The sequence below is a fragment of the Pogoniulus pusillus genome, chromosome 5 (assembly GCF_015220805.1).
Source record: "Pogoniulus pusillus isolate bPogPus1 chromosome 5, bPogPus1.pri, whole genome shotgun sequence".
Lineage (NCBI taxonomy): Eukaryota > Metazoa > Chordata > Aves > Piciformes > Lybiidae > Pogoniulus > Pogoniulus pusillus.
In genome coordinates this window covers 38,248,907-38,267,942 of record NC_087268.1, presented here as the reverse complement: position 1 = coordinate 38,267,942, position 19,036 = coordinate 38,248,907, and the positions used below count along the sequence as shown (strand labels likewise).

The 19,036-nt window shown below is 42.4% G+C and overlaps 1 protein-coding gene across 1 annotated transcript in view; it reads right to left on the bottom strand.

Annotated features, from left to right (window-relative positions):
* NALCN (sodium leak channel, non-selective) overlaps positions 1-19,036 on the bottom strand; it is a 254,133-nt gene that overhangs the window by 205,691 nt on the left and 29,406 nt on the right. The window contains exons 4-6 of the mRNA XM_064143801.1: positions 17,384-17,467; positions 15,204-15,343; positions 13,795-13,923 (exon numbers count right to left, since the gene is read on the bottom strand). Of these exons, the coding sequence (XP_063999871.1) occupies positions 13,795-13,923; positions 15,204-15,343; positions 17,384-17,467 (353 nt within the window). The remainder of the gene's footprint in view (positions 1-13,794; positions 13,924-15,203; positions 15,344-17,383; positions 17,468-19,036) is intronic.

Here is a 19,036-nt window from a genome sequence, read left to right as displayed (position 1 = left end):
CTGGTGCTGGCCACCTGAGAGAAGAGAGCAACCTCCTCCTGGCCACAACCTCCCCTCAGGTAGTTGCAGACAGCAATAAGGTCTCCCCTGAGCCTCCTCTTCTCCAGGCTAAACAATCCCAGCTCCCTCAGCCTCTCCTCGTAGGGCTACTTAGGATTTACTTAGCATTACTCAAGGCATTTAGGTTCCTATCAAAACCATCAAAAACAGATGACATAGCCTAAATGAAAATAGGATGGTTGCAGCTACTTAGCAGTTTTGACACTATTGGCATTAAGGGAAACTAATTTCAAATCACTCTGTCATTACCCTTCAGAGTAAGAAAGGCACTGAAGAAAACTGCAGAAAAATAAGTATAAGAAGAAATCTTTCCTATGGGCAGTGCTGGAATGTATATCCAGGCATCAGAATGTAAAGCTAAAAGAAACAATTTAGAAGTTCCAGTATGGATTTGTTCTTAAAGTAGTATGCATAAACAGTACTATTTTGAGATGTTATCAAATACCACCTGGCAAAACAGTATCACAGTATCATCAGGGTTGGAAGAGACCTCATAGATCATCAAGTCCAACCCTTTACCACAGAGCTCAAGGCTAGACCATGGCACCAAGTGCCATGTCCAATCCTGCCTTGAACAGCTCCAGGGACAGCGACTCCACCTCCTCCCCGGGCAGCCCATTCCAGTGTCCAATGACTCTCTCAGTGAAGAACTTTCTTCTCACTTCAAGCCTAAATTTCCCCTGGCGCAGCCTGAGGCTGTGTCCTCTTGTTCTGGCGCTGGCCACCTGAGAGAAGACAGCAACCTCCTCCTGGCCACAACCACCCCTCAGGTAGTTGTGGACAGCAATAAGGTCACCCCTGAGCCAGTGGCAGCCCTTTTTTGTGACTGCTATGATCAGTCATGAGGGAGCTAACTTCAAACAGCAATTGGACAGTATGTATGCTAATGCAAGACTTGTTTCACACAAATCAAAGCAACATGAATTAATGGCATTCACACAACAAATGAGGCTGTCACTAGAAATGCTAATGCATAGGAAATAAACAGGAAGAGTTAAAAGCAAATATAGCTGGCTCACAGGAATCTGCACTTCATTGAGGTGCATCAAATTAGACATGTTTACAAGGCAGTCTCATACCTATCTACAGTACCTATTACAAACCAATAATATATTTCCTTAGAGAATGTAAAAGAAAACAGTGAAAAACACTCCTGTTACCTTCAATTGCAAGCACATAAACTGAAACACATGAAACAATTTAAGCTGAAGGCTGTATCCATTTTGATTTCAAAGTATTCCCCTTAAAAGATCTCTTAAAAAAAATCTAAGTTTGCATATCAGATTTACCTTGATTAAATATAGAAAATACCTGCTGAGTAGCTGTCTACCAACTGTAGGGAAAATATAAGGTCATGTTACTGCACTGTAGGATTGGGATTTCATAAACCTGAAGTTCAGCTGGGAATCACTTCCAAGCACGTTTACTCATGATATCAGTTAACTACAGCTAATGAGCAGGGCAGGTTTTCTTTGCCATCTCTTTCAAATGCTGCACCATGCAAATTTTCTATTTAGGTAGAAGACCAGGTAGTCCTCAGCATCATAAAAGAACACTTCCCTGAATCCAAATCTGAACTACATGCAAAAAGATTCCTTTCTAAAGCTTGTGTGGCAAAGCACCAAGAACATACACAGGATGACTTTGTCAAAAGCATTTACACAGGCCACTCACTAATAGAATGTCTGAAGTGGAACGGCAAAAGAAAGGCACTGGTATCACCTAAGAACAGATTTTCAACATCATCCAGCTAGTTCCAAATGGAAACTATTTAGCATTTGCTGACTAGCTGTTAGACTAGCAATTTCCATTTGGTGAGACTGGCTGTTCCACCAAAATTCTCATTCTGCAGAAAGAAGCTTGGGACCTAGACAGGCTGGATAGGTGGGCAGAGGCCAATGGGATGAGATTTAACAAGGCCAAGCGCAGGATTCTGCACTTTGGCCACAACAACCCCAAGCAGTGCTACAGGCTGGGGACGGAGTGGCTGGAGAGCAGCCAGGAAGAAAGGGACCTGGGGCTACTGGTAGATAGTAGCTGAAGATGAGGCAGCAGTGTGCCCAGGTGGCCAAGAGAGACAATGGCATCCTGGCCTGCATCAGGAACAGTGTGGCCAGCAGGACAAGGGAGGTTATTCTTCCCCTGTACTCAACACTGGTCAGGCCACACCTTGACTACTGTGTCCAGTTCTGGGCTCCTCAATTCAAGAGAGATGTTGAGGTGCTGGAACGTGTCCAGAGAAGGGCAACAAAGCTGGTGAGGGGCCTGGAACACAAAGCCTATGAGGAGAGGCTGAGGGAGCTGGGGGTGTTTAGCCTGGAGGAGGCTCAGGGGGGACCTCATTGCTGTCTACAACTACCTGAAGGGAGGCTGTAGCCAGGTGGGGGTTGGTCTCTTCTGCCAGACAACCAGCAACAGAACAAGGAGACATAGTCTCAAGTTGTGCCGGGGGAAGTCTAGGCTGGATGTTAGGAGGAAGTTCTTGCCAGAGAGAGTGATTGACATTAGAATGGGCTGCTCATTGAGGTGGTGGAGTCACCATCCCTGGAGGTGTTCAAGAAAGGCCTGGATGAGGCACTTAGTGCCATGGTCTAGTTGACTGGCTAGGGCTGGGTGCTAGGTTGGCCTGGATGATCTTGGAGGTCTCTTCCAACCTGGTTGATTCTATGATTCTATGATTTAATATCACAACAGGAACACAAGGTGGACAGGAAGACTTACTGCCAAAACTGGACCATCACTGTTTTGTCTGGTGAAAGGGCATTACTGACAGGGAACTTCAGAGAACAATACCATTAAAATGTGCAGCTGCAGACCTCCAGTAAGGTCCAATAATTTTGTTAATAAGGGATCTCAGATATTGCTGGGGCTTCAAGAAACCCAAATGCAAATAGTCACATTTGTACAGCCTTCAAGCCTGCAGGCTAAATCCTGAAAAGAGAAAACTAAGTGGGCCATTGACAGTCTGTACCAAAGCTTTTTCTTCAAACACCAGCCAGCTGAAGAGCCCTTCCCATTAACCTGCCAGGTAGAAGTTGTACAACAAATTGGTCTGAACCGCAGTTTAATCCTGCCCCTTGGCAATGTCCATGGCAATCGCAAAGAGGCAGGCAGCATAAAAGAGCAAGCTGTAACAGGCAATAACTTTTCTTTCAGCTGCCTCGGCAAGCATCCCACATAAGAAGAGAGCATGCAGAGGCTAAGCCTTTGTTTGAGGAGAGCTAGGAGGACAAGGATGAATACAAGGAGCTGGAGGATGGAAGGTGGACATTAAACTATTTATCTGCAAAGGAAACTGGACAAAAGAGGCTTTAGTGAGCCCAGCAGAGCCTGCAACAGTGGGGACAGAAGGGTGGCCACTATTTTAGGCACTGGAAAAGAGGGACTGTGAAGCATTTGTGTCAAGTACAAACAATGTGGTTCCATGAGTATAAAGAAAGCTGATATCCCTGTTCTGTGCTAGAGATAGAGAGTGATGTGGGCATTTCTGGTCTTTTTTGGAAGTGTCTTTCAAATTCTTCTAAGAGTGAAAGAGTGGGAGCCTGAAGGACTGAACAGGTAAGGAGCAGGAAAAGCAGTAGTGTGGGAAGGGGATGCATGGAAAGATTGAGTGAAAACATCTTCTATGTTACCCTTAAACAAAACTTAAGAATAACAACTCTGGTAGCCAGAAGCATGTTTTTATGTGATAGAACTGGATATGCCATGTGTGGTAGGAGGACTGTAAGATGCAGCAAGCCAGTCTCTTCCCTTTGCCCTAACACACAGTAGGTAGCCTCCTGCATTCAATCCTACCCACTTTCAATGTGGGAAATTTTAAAAGCCAAACAGCTCTTTGGATAACAATCACAGAATCACAGAATCAGTCAGGGTTGGAAAGGACCACAAGGATCATCTATTTCCAACCCCCCTGCCACAGGCAGGGACACTCTAACCTAGATCAGGCTGGCCAGAGCCTCATCCAGCCTGGCCTTAAATATCTCCAGGGCCAGGGCCTCGACCACCTCCCTGAGCAAACAATACTTGACTTTCATTATGTGAAGATGTATGGCATAGAATCATAGAAAAATAAGGTTGGATATGAACACTAAACAGAATATTAAACAGAGCTCCCTGCCCCAAATTACCTCTAGCTGGGTCCTGCACTTGAGTCAGCAATCCCATATGATGCAACAGGCTTGGGGCAGAGTGGCTGGAAAGCTGTCCAGGAGAAAGGGACCTGGAGGTGCTGGCTGACAGCCAGCAGAGCCAGCAGCGTGTTCAGGCAGCCAAAATAGCAAACAGCATTCCAACTTGTACGAGGAACAGTGTGGCCAGCAGGAGCAGGGAAGTGGTTGTGCCCCTGTGCTTGGTGCTGGTGAGGCCACACCTCGAATACTGTGTTCAGGCCTAGGCCCCTCACAACAAGTAAAGTGTTTTGGTCCTGGAGCAGGTCCAGAGGAAGGCAATGAAACTGGTGAAGTCTTATGAAGAGCAGATGAGAGAAGTGAGATTGTTTAGTCCGGAGGAAAGGAGGCTGAGGAAAGACCTCATTGCTCCCTTAAAGCTCTGGGTGTTGGTCTCTTCTCCCTAGGATCAGGCGATAGAAGGAGAGGAACTGGAAAAGGCTTCCCTAGGAGGTGGTGGTGCCACCATCGTCTCTGGAGGTGTACAATAAACATGTAGACATGGCACATCATGATGTAGTTTAATGGTCATGGTGATGTTAGGTCAGTGGTTGGATTTGGTGATCTTAGAGGTCTGTTCTATTTGAAACAACTCTGTGACTCTGTGTTCTTAATAAGACCTGTTCTCCAGACCTTACCCTAGGCTTTGTTGCTCTTCTCTGGATCCACTTCAGGACAAAAATGTTTTTCTTGTGGTAAGGGCCCAAAACTGAACATAGTACTCAAGGTGTGGCTTCACCAGTACCAAGTACAGAGAGACAATCACTTCCTTGGTCCTACTTGTCACGTTACTCCTGACACAAGCCTCTATTCACCGCCTTTGGCCTGGCTGTATGGCTTTTAACAAAGCAAAGTGTCCACTCCCCCAAGCCATAAACAGACAGTTCCTCCGGCAGGACGCTGTGGGGTATAGAGTCAAATGCTTAGGAAAGTCCAGACAAATCACATCCACGTTTCCCTCACACACTAAGTAATAGGTCACCTTGTTGTAGAAGGAGGTCAGGTTCATCAAGCAGAACCTGCCCTTCACAAATCCATGCAGACTGTGCTTGACTACTTGGTTACCCTGCACGTGTTGCAAAATGGCACTCAGGGTGTTCTGCTCCATGACCTTCCCTGGCGCTGAGACCAGACTGACAGGTCTAAAGTCCCTCGGCTCCTCCTTCTGCCTCTTGAAGATGGATGTAACTTTTGCCAGTCTCTAGTCAGCTGGGACCTCCCCAGTTAGGCTAGGGCTGCTGATAAATTATGGGAAGTCCCTCAGTGAACACTTCCTACAGTTTCCTTGGTGCCCTTGGATATCCACTAAAAAACAGCTACATGTTCACTACATCTTTTCAGTTGAGCTAGAAAACTGTCAAATGCTCATCAGCTCTGCTTTACAGAGCTCTTTTTACCTTTAGACTCTCTCTAAATGATGCCTATGAATTGTCTGATACAACGTACACACTCTTACAGGAGCACAATGCTGTGACGGAGGGACGGGCAGCAGCTTGATGCAAGCTAAGCTCAGTTCATTGTACTTTCAGCACTTGGTTATATACCTTAACATATAAGCTAAAAGATCATGCCAAATCCTAACTGGTCATTAAGAGAGAGCTCAGAACAGACCTCAGTACAGACATCAAGACAGACTTTGTACCTTAGCAACTAGATAAGTAAGGATTAACAAAACCCGCACGTTCATGCTTTACATTGTTTGATCTGTTGCAGGATCCTCTAAGGTCATTTTGACCCTCTGTTTTAGCTAACTCAGTACTTTTCCACTTACACATTCTGAACCCATGGCTTATGTTCCAGTGAGCCAAGATCAAGCAGCTGTACAGCACTAAAAGTCTTACCATTGCCACTGTTGGTCTTTCTGCTCCTCCATTATGCTCCCAGTTTGCTTTATGAAGAACTACCTCCTTAACAGTTGTTCACAATGCTGTATGTGTACAGCTCATTTTTCCTACATGCAGTATATTGTCCCTGCTGATTTTCACCCAATTATTTTCAGGGAACGTCTTTGACTCGTCAAGATCATTTTCATTCTAATCTTGCCTTCCAAAATGCCTGCAGTCTCTCCCAACTTCATGTCATCCTCACTGTGTGGTAGTTTGAGGGATCCTGGATCTCTGGTAACAGAGACCTACCTCAGGGGGGTGGACCTGCTCATCCCAGGATATTGTAATATTGCTATTCAATTCCATCTTCCAGTATCATAGCTTAAAAGGCAGTGCCTGACTGATCTTCTTCCCTTCTCCTCCCTGCCTTTCTTCCCTTAACTTCTTTTCTTTGGGAACAGCGCGTGTTCCTTACCTCATGGTTTGTGGGGGAGATGGCTACTAGCTGGCAGGGAATTATATGCTGCATCATGCAGCCCACTGAGGCCTTCTATGTCCCAGCTGGGGAGGGCAGTTTTGGCCTTCTCAGGCCAGCCGAGGGTGGAAGGGGTGGAGGATTCTAGAAGGCCAGTTTGGGCTTAACGGGTTTTGTATTTATTCTACCTGATTGCCTTTTGTATTGCTTTTGTAAATAGAATTTCTCTTTAAACTTCTAATCAGTGTGTGGTATCCTCATTCTTACTCCTGGAAAGGGGTATGAGTCATTTCTGTCCTCCAGTCCCAGGTAGCTCGTGGCCTCAAACTGGGACACACTGCAATAAGTATATTCAATCTGCCATCATCCAGGATCATAAAATCATAGAATCATAGAATCAACCAAGTTGTAAGAGATGTCCAAGAGCATCCAGTCCAACCTAGCACCCAGCCCTATCCAGTCAACTAGACCATGGCACTAAGTGCCTCATCCAGGCTTTTCTTCAACACCTCCAGGGATGGCGACTCCACCACCCCCATGTGCAGTCCACTCCAATGGCAAATCACTCTCTCCAAATAGCACAAGACAGACCTATGTGGATCTATTCTAACAACAAGCCAACTCACTGCCCATGTTTTCCAGTTTTGCACCTATTCTATGATTATTTTCACCTTAACCATGTTTCTTCTGCCAGTTGACAAATATGTCCTGTGAGACTGTTACAAACATATGTGACATCCACTCCACTCTCCAACTGACATGGCTGCTACCCTGCCACAGATAATTATATTAGCTTGTCAGGGTTTATTCTTGACAAACCCATAATAGCTGCTACTCATTTCATGCTTACCATTTTTTGTTTGTTTATTCACTACAGAATTCTTTCAAGGATAGAGGATAATCTTACCAGTATTTCAGTCACAATTCTCTGGTTTGTCTTGTCTCTTATCCCTGGCTCCTTTTTTAACTTATGCTACTTTCCTGCCTCCCATCTCCTCACCCACCTTCCATAAGTTCTTGGAAATAATAAAATAGCTGACATGACAGCTTCAGTCTGCTCACAAGTATCTTGGAGAGAATATTTCAAGACCTTTTTGCATTGCAGTAACTCAAGTGACTGGGACAGGAATCAAATTTAGACATCATATTCATCTTCCAGAATGCAGTACAAAACTGGAAACAGTCACCTGGATTTCAGAATAACATATGAGATAGATCACTCACAGAAAGAGAGCTGAAGTATCCTTTAGAATATCTTTCTTAGCATTTCTTGTAACTGCCTGCATATCCAGAAGTTACTCTTGCTCACAGTATTTCCAGGCTAAGAGAGATGTACTTCGTAGTGGTAACTGCCATCTAATCTGCGAGTGTTAGGACATCCACAGCCTTCTCTATTAGTTGTTTGGCTTCCTCTTGCAATATGAAGAACAGAACTTCGCCAGCTTCCTTTCTATTCAAGAAAGTAAACAGCACCTGAACACCTGACAGGCTGAGTGGAGATCACACTTGGAATTTTCTTAGCTGACAGATATCTGGCCTTTCCATCCTTTTCATGATATACTGCAGGATGTCTTAGACTTCTGGCTCCCTGGATGCCTGCAAGGTGCTAAATTCAGTACTCACCAGACCTCAGTTATGTATAGTGATTGTAAGGTAAAAAAAAATTGTGGATACATATAAAAGTTTCCATACAGCAAAGAGGAGACAGAATAGTAATGTTATTCAGATTGTTCTATCTATACTCAGTCAATCTCACAACAATCTATAAATCCACTCCAGTTCACTCAAAAGGACTTATTGGCCAGAGTAAAGAAATTTCATGTAGGTTGAAAAGCTGAGCAGAATTTCTGTAAGATTTGATGTCTGCACTGGGATGAAGACTTGTGTAAAACTGAACAGCTCCATACCTCTAATACAGAGAAGTATATGTCATTACTGAGCCACCAAATTGCTGAGGCTGTTGAGTTCCCATCACTATCCTAGACCTTCTTTAAAAGGCCAGCTTCTTGCTCAGAAGACCAACAAAACTACTGGAAAGCCTGTGCAAAGTAAACAGTCAAACTGTTTTGAATAAGTGCCTGCACAGCAATTCTGTGCAAGAGTTCATTCAGGAATCACATGCCTTGTGAAAATGAAGAGTCACAATTCTGAAGACCTCTCTGCCCTTGGGCACCAAAAGTGGCCATAGCCTCAGCGCTCTCTTCCACCCTTTTGACAGGATTCTGTTTAGACTGAATTACTTCCTTTGGGTGTATCTTTTATTCTTTCAGTTAGGGTCTAAACAATGTCAGGCCTAGAAAAGTAAGACTTCTCCCATTTCTCTTGTCCCTGAGGAGTTTATACTGGAGACATATCACCACTAAGAGAGATTGTGAATAAATTCCAAAGGCTGGTTGTTCAATTAGCATCAATAACACACCATGTTAAAGAAGTCCTGTTATGTTGATTTTTCAAGCTTGGTCATTGATTTCTTCCCTTTCTCAGAAATCCAATTACTCACTCTTACTTTCTTGCTGCTGATCTAAGACAGCTATCTTGAATCCCTTTTGTTCTTTTTAATCATATTTATTTCCTCTATTAGATATTGTGGTGAACTTTTAACTTCAGAGCCTTTGAAGCTGTTTTCTGACATTTTCAGGGCTTATCAATAGACAGATGGAAAGATGACCAAGAACATTTCAGATCTTTCTATTACTTGGTAATTATTTTTCTTATCTATTTTTCTGGGTTAGTTTCTACTTTAAACAAGAAACCTTGCAAAGAAGGATTTAAAATTGACTACCATGGTGACAGTGCAGCCAGGTCTACAGAAATAATCATTGTATACCCTACTGAAAATAGTTTTAAAAGACCTTTGAAGAATTACTTTGGGAAAAGAAACAGATATAGTACTACATTTTATGGCAATTAGCCATATTAGCCTTTCTTCTGGTGAGGTTTCCTTTCCCTTAACTCCAGTACAAACTGAAAATACAAAAGGAAAATTTACTGTTGCGGAATAAATATAATCTAAACATGATATGGAAGCATTTCTATCTAGTCAAACATATCTTGGTAATAAAGAAAACAGAAAGTAGCTAGTGTGTGAGGATATATCAAATATTCTAACAACCAGAGTGATTGTCTGGAAAAAAATTCTCTCTCCTGTCCCTATGAAGTACCTTTTGCATACTGAACTATGAAGTACCTTTTGCATACTGAAGGTGCCCAGGAGTAAATTATAGCAGATTCAAGAATACAACCTATCTTTGAAATTAATCTCAGATATAACAAAACAACCTGCCAAAATGCTTATAATGTATGGACTTACACAGATAATTGAGGGTTTTTTTTTTATATATATATATATATAATTCCAACCATACTGTGAGTGTTTCAAGAAATGAAAAAAGATCTGTACTAAGGAAATCCATGTAATAAAGCACTTACTAGCAGGAAAAAGATGGGCTGGTTGGTGAAATCATCAGGGAAAAGCTGTGACAGCATAGTTGCAAAAAATATAAGTAATAATCACAAAGGAATACTGAGTGAGAAAATGCTTCAGGAATAAGTCAGTGCTTCCTGTGGGGAAAAGTGTCTGGCAAGATAAAGATGATTATAAGAATTGAGGAAGGGGGGGAAGAGATATTTAATAAAACAACTCTTCTCAGTATTGGGAAGGAAGTTAGAGTTTGATGGTTTCACAGATAGAATGAAAAACTCAGAGCAGAGTTAGCTCACATCAGTATTTCTGTTTGTCAGAGTTAACATCAGAAAAATGGCTGAGGAGGTGGAGAGCCAGGAGGTCAGAAAGCGTGGGTGTCCAGAAGGCTGGAAAGATAGAACCTGAAGCAGTCAAAGAGGCAATGAGTGTCTGATGAAGCTGCCACATCTTTTCAAATAGAAAGGATAAGCAAGATTTTAAGGTGCCATTTTCAAAAGACACTTGTCTCACTCATAGTTCAGAAGGTGGCAGATTTATAAAAAGCAATTTCTAAAAATTTCTGAAATAAATGAAGTCTTGACCTCAGTAATTAGATTTTACCCTTGCCATATAATTCTGCATAATACAAGGCAAACCACCTAAAATTAAAGTTCTCCCAGGTGGCCACTAATTGGGTGCTTTTCATTTTCTAACCTTGATTTGGGAGCCCAGGTTCTGGTTAGATGAAATACTGAGTATTTACAGCTGGGGCTCATTAGAGCCTCTGAAGTTATTCAAGGCTAAGTAGAACTAACTTTGGCCACTCTCCATTGCTGGAACAGAGTCACCTGAGACAGACAGACCGAGAGGGTAAACTTCTGAGAGGAATGTTTAATCCTCATTACAAAGTTGAAAACCTGACCTCAAAGACAAAAGTAAAATTTGTGTAGGCAATTTTCATGCTTTTAAGCCATACTACATTTCAGCTGGATTCAGAAGCAGCATGTTTCCTCATTCCTAACTACATTTTGGACCAATATCTATGTCTCAGTTGTCCTTTTTTGACACAAGAACTTTTATAGTTCTTTCTCTGTATTTATTTTCCCAGCCCATGGTGTTTTTTCTTATAAATTCTGCAGTCAGCTCTGTAAAGGTCAGTCCTGACTTTCACCAAGAAGGCACAGCCTAGCTCCAGCCAAAGCCTCTGCACTCCACTCCTCAAAAATTTAAAAAAAAAAAAAAAAGATCAGATACATCTAAGTGTTCACAAGGTAAAATGATGACTATAACTGACAAGAAACGGACATGAGTGTTTTCAGAGTAGTAAGCCAAAAGTAAGTTTGTACACCAAGGAACAAAGAACAAAATATACTTTCATTTGTTTAAGCATCACTCATCAGACTAAGAGACTTATAGGGAAAAAGCATCTTTCAGTTTAACTGTAGCCCTCATACACAATCATATAGGCTGGATGTTAGGAGGAAGTTCTTGCCAGAGAGAGTGATTTGCTATTGGAATGGGCTGCCCAGGGAGGTGGTGGAGGCACCGTCCCTGGGGGTCTTCAAGAAAAGCCTGGCTGAGGCAATTAGTGCCATGGTCTAGTTGACTGGACAGGGCTGGGTGCTAGGTTGGACTGGCTGATTTTGGAGGTCTCTTCCAACCCAGTTAATTCTATGATATATATACCTGTAGTCTCCTGCATTTGCTTCTATGATATGGATTCAGGGGGAAAAATACATTATTACATGGGGTGGAGCAGAAGTGGAGGGAAAAGGGCCTGAGAATGTACATCCAACAAGTACCTTCACTGGTGATCGTGATAACTGAATTGAATTAAATTAGATTAAATATGTCTGGTTTGGAAATGGCAAAAATAATTATCTTCTGAAGGTGCCTATCTAAGATGCCTAACAATTAATTTAAAATTTAATTCTAACTTTCAAACAGCCAAAAATATATATGCTTGATTATACTGAAAGAAAAAGGTTAAGTCTAGACATCAAGTGTCTAGATAACAAGTGTAAAATGTTTGTGGCTCTGCATACTTGCCTTTTCCAACATTCACTCACTTTAAACATGTTTTGATTTGTATTTTATATACTGGGTATCCAACCCTTTCAACTTTTCACAGTATCACAGTATCACCAAGCTTGGAAGAGACCTCATAGATTATCGAGCCCAACCCTTTACCACAGAGCTCAAGGCTAGACCATGGCACCAAGTGCCACGTCCAACCTTGCCTTGAACAGCCCCAGGGATGGCGACTCCACCACCTCCCCGGGCAGCCCATTCCAGTGTCCAATGACTCTCTCAGTGAAGAACTTTCTCCTCACCTCAAGCCTAAATTTCCCCTGGCGTAGCTTGAGGCTGTGTCCTCTTGTTCTGGTGCTGGCCACTTGAGAGAAGAGAGCAACCTCCTCCTGGCTACAACCACCCCTCAGGTAGTTGTAGACAGCAATAAGGTCTCCCCTGAGACTCCTCTTCTCCAGGCTAAACAATCCCAGCTCCCTCAGCCTGTCCTCATAGGGTTTGTGCTCAAGGCCTCTCACCAGACTTGTTGCCCTGTAACTCAGTCTTTCAACTACCTGAAGTTGAAGTGTTTCTGTAAGCCTTTTATAAAAAACTAATGCATCATTCAGAAAGTAACCTAACACATCCATAAGAAATTAGACACATCTTTTACGGGCAAATTTAAAGTTTTAAACTCTATCTTTTTCTACTAATTCCACAGAAACACAATTACATGATGTTTTGTCTTTCCTGTGTTGTTTATCCCACTTCCTGTTTATCCAAACAGCATAAGTAAATTGCAGAATGACAGATTTTCACATAGCCACAAATGAATTTTTCACCAACTTTTTTTTTCCCACCATGTGTTGTTGAGAAAAATCTTTAACATAGAATTTTGCAATAATCAGACTTTTTATTCAGCATAGTAGCATATTAAGCAGTGTTTTGCCTTCTTACATTGGCTACTCTGACAAATTCAGTACAGGAATAGGAGGATCTGATTTTGACTAAAGCAAAGGCTGTAACTCTAGAGCTAACATTTCCCCATCCAAAGAAACCGTGACATAACGAAGAGAGAGATGTAATAGAATAGCCTCTCATCATGATGGTTAACCACACAGTCAAGCCTGCAGTTCAACAGGGCAATCAGAAAATACACTGTGTGGGAAGGGACCACTAGAGGGGTCATTAAAGGTCCCTGCAGTAAGCAGTGTATACTTATCCGTGACTTCACGAGCCATCACAGTGGCAAGAAGCCATACTATCCTTTTGAGTTAATCTTGTGTTTAAGTATGTACTGAACCAAAAAGGTGATTTATATTTCACTGTCAGTGTAAAACTGTGATCATAAGTATTTTCCAAAGGCTGGATAAAAAAAGTCCTTAAATCTGAGCCTCAGGACCCAGCAACCTTTTAATACAGAAGTGGCATGAGATTCTGGGGGTAGTTCGACCCTATACCTTAGATCCAGCTCCATGTTCAGACACATCTTGGGAAAAGATAGAAGAATATAGTGAAAGCTAACAAATTATCTGTGACTCAAATCAGCCACAAGTGGTGATGCCCCTGTTAAAACCTTCTCAGCTCCTATGTTCTCTCATCCCCTACTCTACAGACAGTCAGTCATGCCCTAACTCAGACTGCAGAGAAATGCCACAATTGGTAATCTATCTGTCAGGTTTGTTTTTTTTTTCACAATTCCTAACATTTCTCTTTCCCCAATTTGTCATATTGTATTTTGGTGGACTACTTTTAATGTATTCTTAGTCCATTTAACAGCCACTGAGAGTAACTACAATCATACACACACTATGAAAGAATGGCCCCACATCATGCTCACACAGGTTAACTCACCCTGGCTGCGTGTCATCAGTTACACAGTGGTATGTAAAGGTTCCAAACATTTGCACTCCCAGGATCCCATACAGGAGGAGAAAGAACAGAAGGAAAATTGAAACACTCCAGATTTGCTCTCCAGAACGCCTGGTAAAAAGATATTGAAAAGATTGAAGGCACTGGCAATGTGAAGCCCCCTCTGGAAAGTTCCAACATAGGTAATCTGATTGCCTAGAAAAAAGCAATACTTCATCCCATGAAAAATGTGTCCTTAAAATTGATCTCTCACTCTATGTGGAGATAAACAATGGAGACATGACTTTTTTCTAAACCTGTGAGTTTGAGTAATTAAGCCAGATGCAAACTACAAAAGGTAGGGAAAAATATCCAGTTATAATGTATAAATTCTACCTTTTGTAAAATAGTGCCTTATACACACAGGGCATGATGGTAATGTAAAGTTAACAGCAAACAAAGGCCAAAGAACTCACTACCATCAGCTGGCTTTTGCCATTATGTGCTGTACAAAACATTCCTCTGTGCTTGCTTGCTTGTAAGCATCTCTGGACACAGGCCAGTGCAGGTACACTCATAACTGCAGTGGTTAGGACATGTGCTATTATTAATATTACCATACTAAGTATGTTCACCTTGATTCTGGAGCCCCTATTACAGGAGGGATGTGGACATGCTGGAGTACGTCCAGAGAAGGGCCATGAGAATGATCAGAGGGCTGGAGCACCTCTCCTGTGAGGACAGGCTGAAAGAGTTGGGGCTGTTCAGTTTGGAGAAGAGGAGGCTATGAGCTGACCTTCTTGTGGCCTTCCAGTATCTGAAGGGGGCCTACAAAAAAGCTGGGAAGGGACTTCTAGGCTATCAGGGAGTGACAGGACTAGGGGGAATGAAGCAAAGCTGAGGTGGGGAGGTTCAGACTGGATGTGAGGAGGAAGTTCTTCAGCATGAGAGTGGTGAGAGCCTGGAATGGGTTGCCCAGGGAGGTGGTTGAGGCCCCATCCCTGGAGGATGGATGAGGCTGTGGCCAGCCTGATCTAGGGTAGGGTGTCCCCACCCATGGCAGGGGGACTGGAACTAGATGATCCTTGTGGTCCCTTTCAAACCTGTCTGATGCTATGATTCTATTAAGAACCTGTATTAATGAAACAAAATGTACTGACATTGGTTGAAAATGGCTGCCTACAGTTATTAGCAGAATGATTTCAGACTCATTTAAACATTTGTACTTTTGATAACTTTCTAGGAAATCTGATGATTCCTTAAACGCAGAGAATAGAAAGATTTTTTTTGCCCAGAACTAAGAAAGAAAATGCCCACTAAGCATAAAGGGATATTTTCTGAGCTGCATAGGCCATCTTCTAAGTCAAAGTTGAAATTTTGACTGTTATTCTTCAGATAACAGCCTTACTTACTTCAAAATATTTGTTATCCTAGTTCTTGGCAGCTCAAAGCGAAAATATATCCGGAAAGCTCGAATCATAATGAGTGGTCGTGGAATCCGTAACATTCCCCAGGGTGACATCTGGTCAACTATTTCAGCAATTTCAAACACCTACAAACCAAGACAGAACCAAAAAAATCAGCAGTTTTTCCTGATGACCTCACTGTGTTCCTGTATTCATTCACAGAACATTTAAAGCTAGGAATACTATCCATGAGTTTTATTTTATTTTTCAATCCTCTCATTTTATTTATTTATGGTTCATTTTAACCATGCTTTTTAAAAGAAGAATCTTGGTCAATCCTTTAATCCATTTCTAAGTTATTCTAATGAAATTCCAAAATATACTCTATATTCATAATGCTTCTGTCTCAACTCAAGGAGATTGTGCAAGCTAATGTCAGCTGCCTACTTCTGTGTGGGTTCTATTCCATGAGTGTGTCCCACAACTTTCTTGGAAGTGAATTATTTTACTTCCAAATACAGTATCTCTGTCAATGTTGCAAACCACTAAGTTTTTTCCTATGATATAAAAGTATATACCCAGGGAATGTCTTATGAATTGTAACATGCTTATAAATTCTCCATTTAATTCCAAGTGCATGAGAAAACTGTATATATTCTCATCCTAGACATTGACTTGTAACACAAACTCCAGACAAGCCACAGAACGAGAAATCATTTCCTTAACATAGTGCCAGATTAGGCATTCCATAAAGACTGTTTAGCTTAGTGGCTGGGTGAAACTTTCTAGTCTTGTCTTTTCTTAATCCTTGTCTCTCATTCTCTGAGAATAACTGCTTACTTTGGTATTTGCTCTAAGTACTAAGGAAATGGAGAGGGAAACTAGCAGTACATAAACTGTGTGATCTATTGTGTTTATGTGCAATGATCAATCTCCATTCTACACGTGTAATGATGTACCAAAGTATAAAGCAGAAAATGACACAGTGTCTTGTACCTGTCAGAAGTGGCTAAGATATACCTAACAGTAGTCACTATAGAACTTCTACAATACTATGGTTTGAATGGTTTGCAGGACATACTTTGACCTGTACCTTAACACTCGACACTTGCAACATGGGTGATCTTATTGCTGTCTGCAGCTACCTGGGGGGTGGTTGTGGCCAGGGGGAGGTTGCTCTCCAGGGAGTCACCATCCCTGGAGCTGTTCAAGGCAGGATTGGACGTGGCACTTGGTGCCATGGTCTAGCCTTGAGCTCTGTGGTAAAGGGTTGGACTTGATGATCTATGAGGTCTCTTCCAACCTTGATGATACTGTGATACTGTGATGTCCAGTTCCATTTTTAAAAAGAAAATTTATCAAACTGGTTTGTTTGTTTGTTTGTTTGCTTTCCACTGTGGTTTAACATCAACTTTGGAAAAAAGTTTTTTTAGGTAAGGCCTGGAACACAACCCCTTTGAGGAGAGGCTGAGGGAGCTGGTTGTAGACAGGTGGGGGTTGGTCTCTTCTCTCAGGCAACCAGCAATAGAACAAGGGGACACAGTTTCAAGTTGTGCCAGGGGAAGTATAGGCTGCATGTTAGGAGGAAGTTCTTGCCAGAGAGAGTGACTGGCATTGGAATGGGCTGCCCAGGGAGGTGGTGGAGTCACCATCTCTGGAGGTGTTCAAGAAAAGATTGGATGAGGCACTTGGTGCCATGGTCTAGTTGACTGGCTAGGGCTGGGTGCTAGGTTGGACTGGATGATCCTGGGGGTCTCTTCCAATCTGGTTGATTCTATGATAACTCACCATACCAATACAGTTACAGCAGAGCAAACAGTGCAATCATCCTCACTTCAGTGGCCTAAGCTAGACGCCATGTCATCCTATGAGATTCAATGGAAGGAGCACAATTGCCATGGAGAATAAGAGATAAATGGTGCTCTGAAGCTCCTCCTCAGTCTCTTTGACTATACTGTGGGTTTATGGTAACAAGCTTCAGATCAATGTGTAACTTGTCAGTAAGTAAAATGAAATATAAATTCCACTACTAATGCAGCCATGCTGTAATGTGCAACTATGGAGCTTTAGAATTCAGCACATTTTTTGTTTAATGATTTGACCCATGTACAACTATACATCCATGATTTGTAATTATTTGGTCATATGTTAAGGAATTATTCTTTGAAAAAGGTAAATGAAATTACCTGCAATACCAGTGACACCCAAAGGCAAAAGACCATGAATCCATCAAACACACACCAACGATCCTTTACATAGGAGCTGTCACCCTACAAGAGAGAGAAAAGCTGAGAGGTTAAGTATTGTTGGCTTACTGTAAGGAGTTGTAAACATCTTAAGCAAAATTTCTAGGAAGAAGGAAAGGTCTTCTCTGTGCCACTTTCAAAATGCACCAGTTTTGCAAGACTCCAAAAGCCTGAATTACAGTATGTTGGAAACATAAACAAATCCTCTGGGTGAATAAATGGTAGCTTCATTCTTGAGTGGTACTTCTCCTAGGCTTGTGTCAAAAAGAACTTATTAAAAAATCTTCTATTTACACTTTAATGTAAATCTGAAAACCACACAAAAAGTTAACAAGGGACTGACTTTTCCACTATCACGGGATCACAGGATGTTAGGGGTTGGAAGGGACCCAAGGAGATAACATTGAGTCCAAATCCCCTGCCAGAGCAGGACTACACAATCTAACACAGATCACAGAGGAACACATCCAGACAGGCTCCAGAGAAGGAGACTCCACAACCTCTCTGGGAAGCCTATTCCAGTTCTCTGTGACCCTTACAGTGAAGAAGTGCCCCCTTGTGTTGAGGCAGAACCTCTTTTGCTGCAATTTACACCCACTGCTCCTTGTCCTATCAAAGGGAGCAAGTGAACAGAGCCTGTCCTCCCTCTCCTGGCCAGCCTTCAGATACTTACTTATAAACATTCATCAAATCCCCTCTAAGCCTTTTCTTTTCCAGAATAAAAGCCCCAAGTCTCTCAGCTTCTCCTCATAAGCCATGCCCTCCAGTCCCCTAATCATGCTCATAGCCCCCCACTGGACCTTCTCCAGCAGATTCCTGTCCCTCTTAAACTGGGGAGCCCAAAACTGAAACTGAACACAGTATTCAAGATGAGATCTCACCAGGGCAGAGTAGAGGGGGAGGAGAACCTCCCTTGATCTGCTGGACACACTCTTTCTGGGACTTTTTAGTCTGGAGAAGAGAAGACTGAGAAGAGATTTCATAAATGTTTATAAACACCTGGGGAGACAGGCTCTGCTTACTTGCTGCCTCTGATAGGACAAGGAGCAATGGGTGTAAGTTGCAGCACAGGAGGTTCCACCTCAACACAAGGGGGAACTTCTTCACTGTAAGGGTCACAGAGCACTGGAACAGGTTTCCCAGAGAGGTTGTGGAGTCTCCTTCTGTGGAGACTTTCAAGGCCTGTGTGGATGTGTTCCTCTGTGATCTGTGCTAGGTTGCGTGGTCCTGCTCTGGCAGGGAGGTTGGACTCGATGATCTCCTTGGGTCCCTTCCAACCCCTAATATCCTGTGATAAGAACATTAAATTTCACAGCCTAAGAATTAAGAGGAGGCAGACTGTCAATCAGATAAACAATAGAACAGCAACTTTTGCATCATGATTTTCACTTATCCTTTCTGAAGAAAGTAGTCTTAGTTCCCTAAGTATGAGCTCATCAATGACTCCTCACTTAGGGCTGAACAAACTCGGCTGTTTCAAAGATTAAATTCAGTAACTGTGACACAGATAGAGGTTGTTCCTCTATACAGCTAACAACACCCTAAATCTCTTCCACCCTCTCCTCTTCCTCTCTTCCCTATTAGTGAACAAAC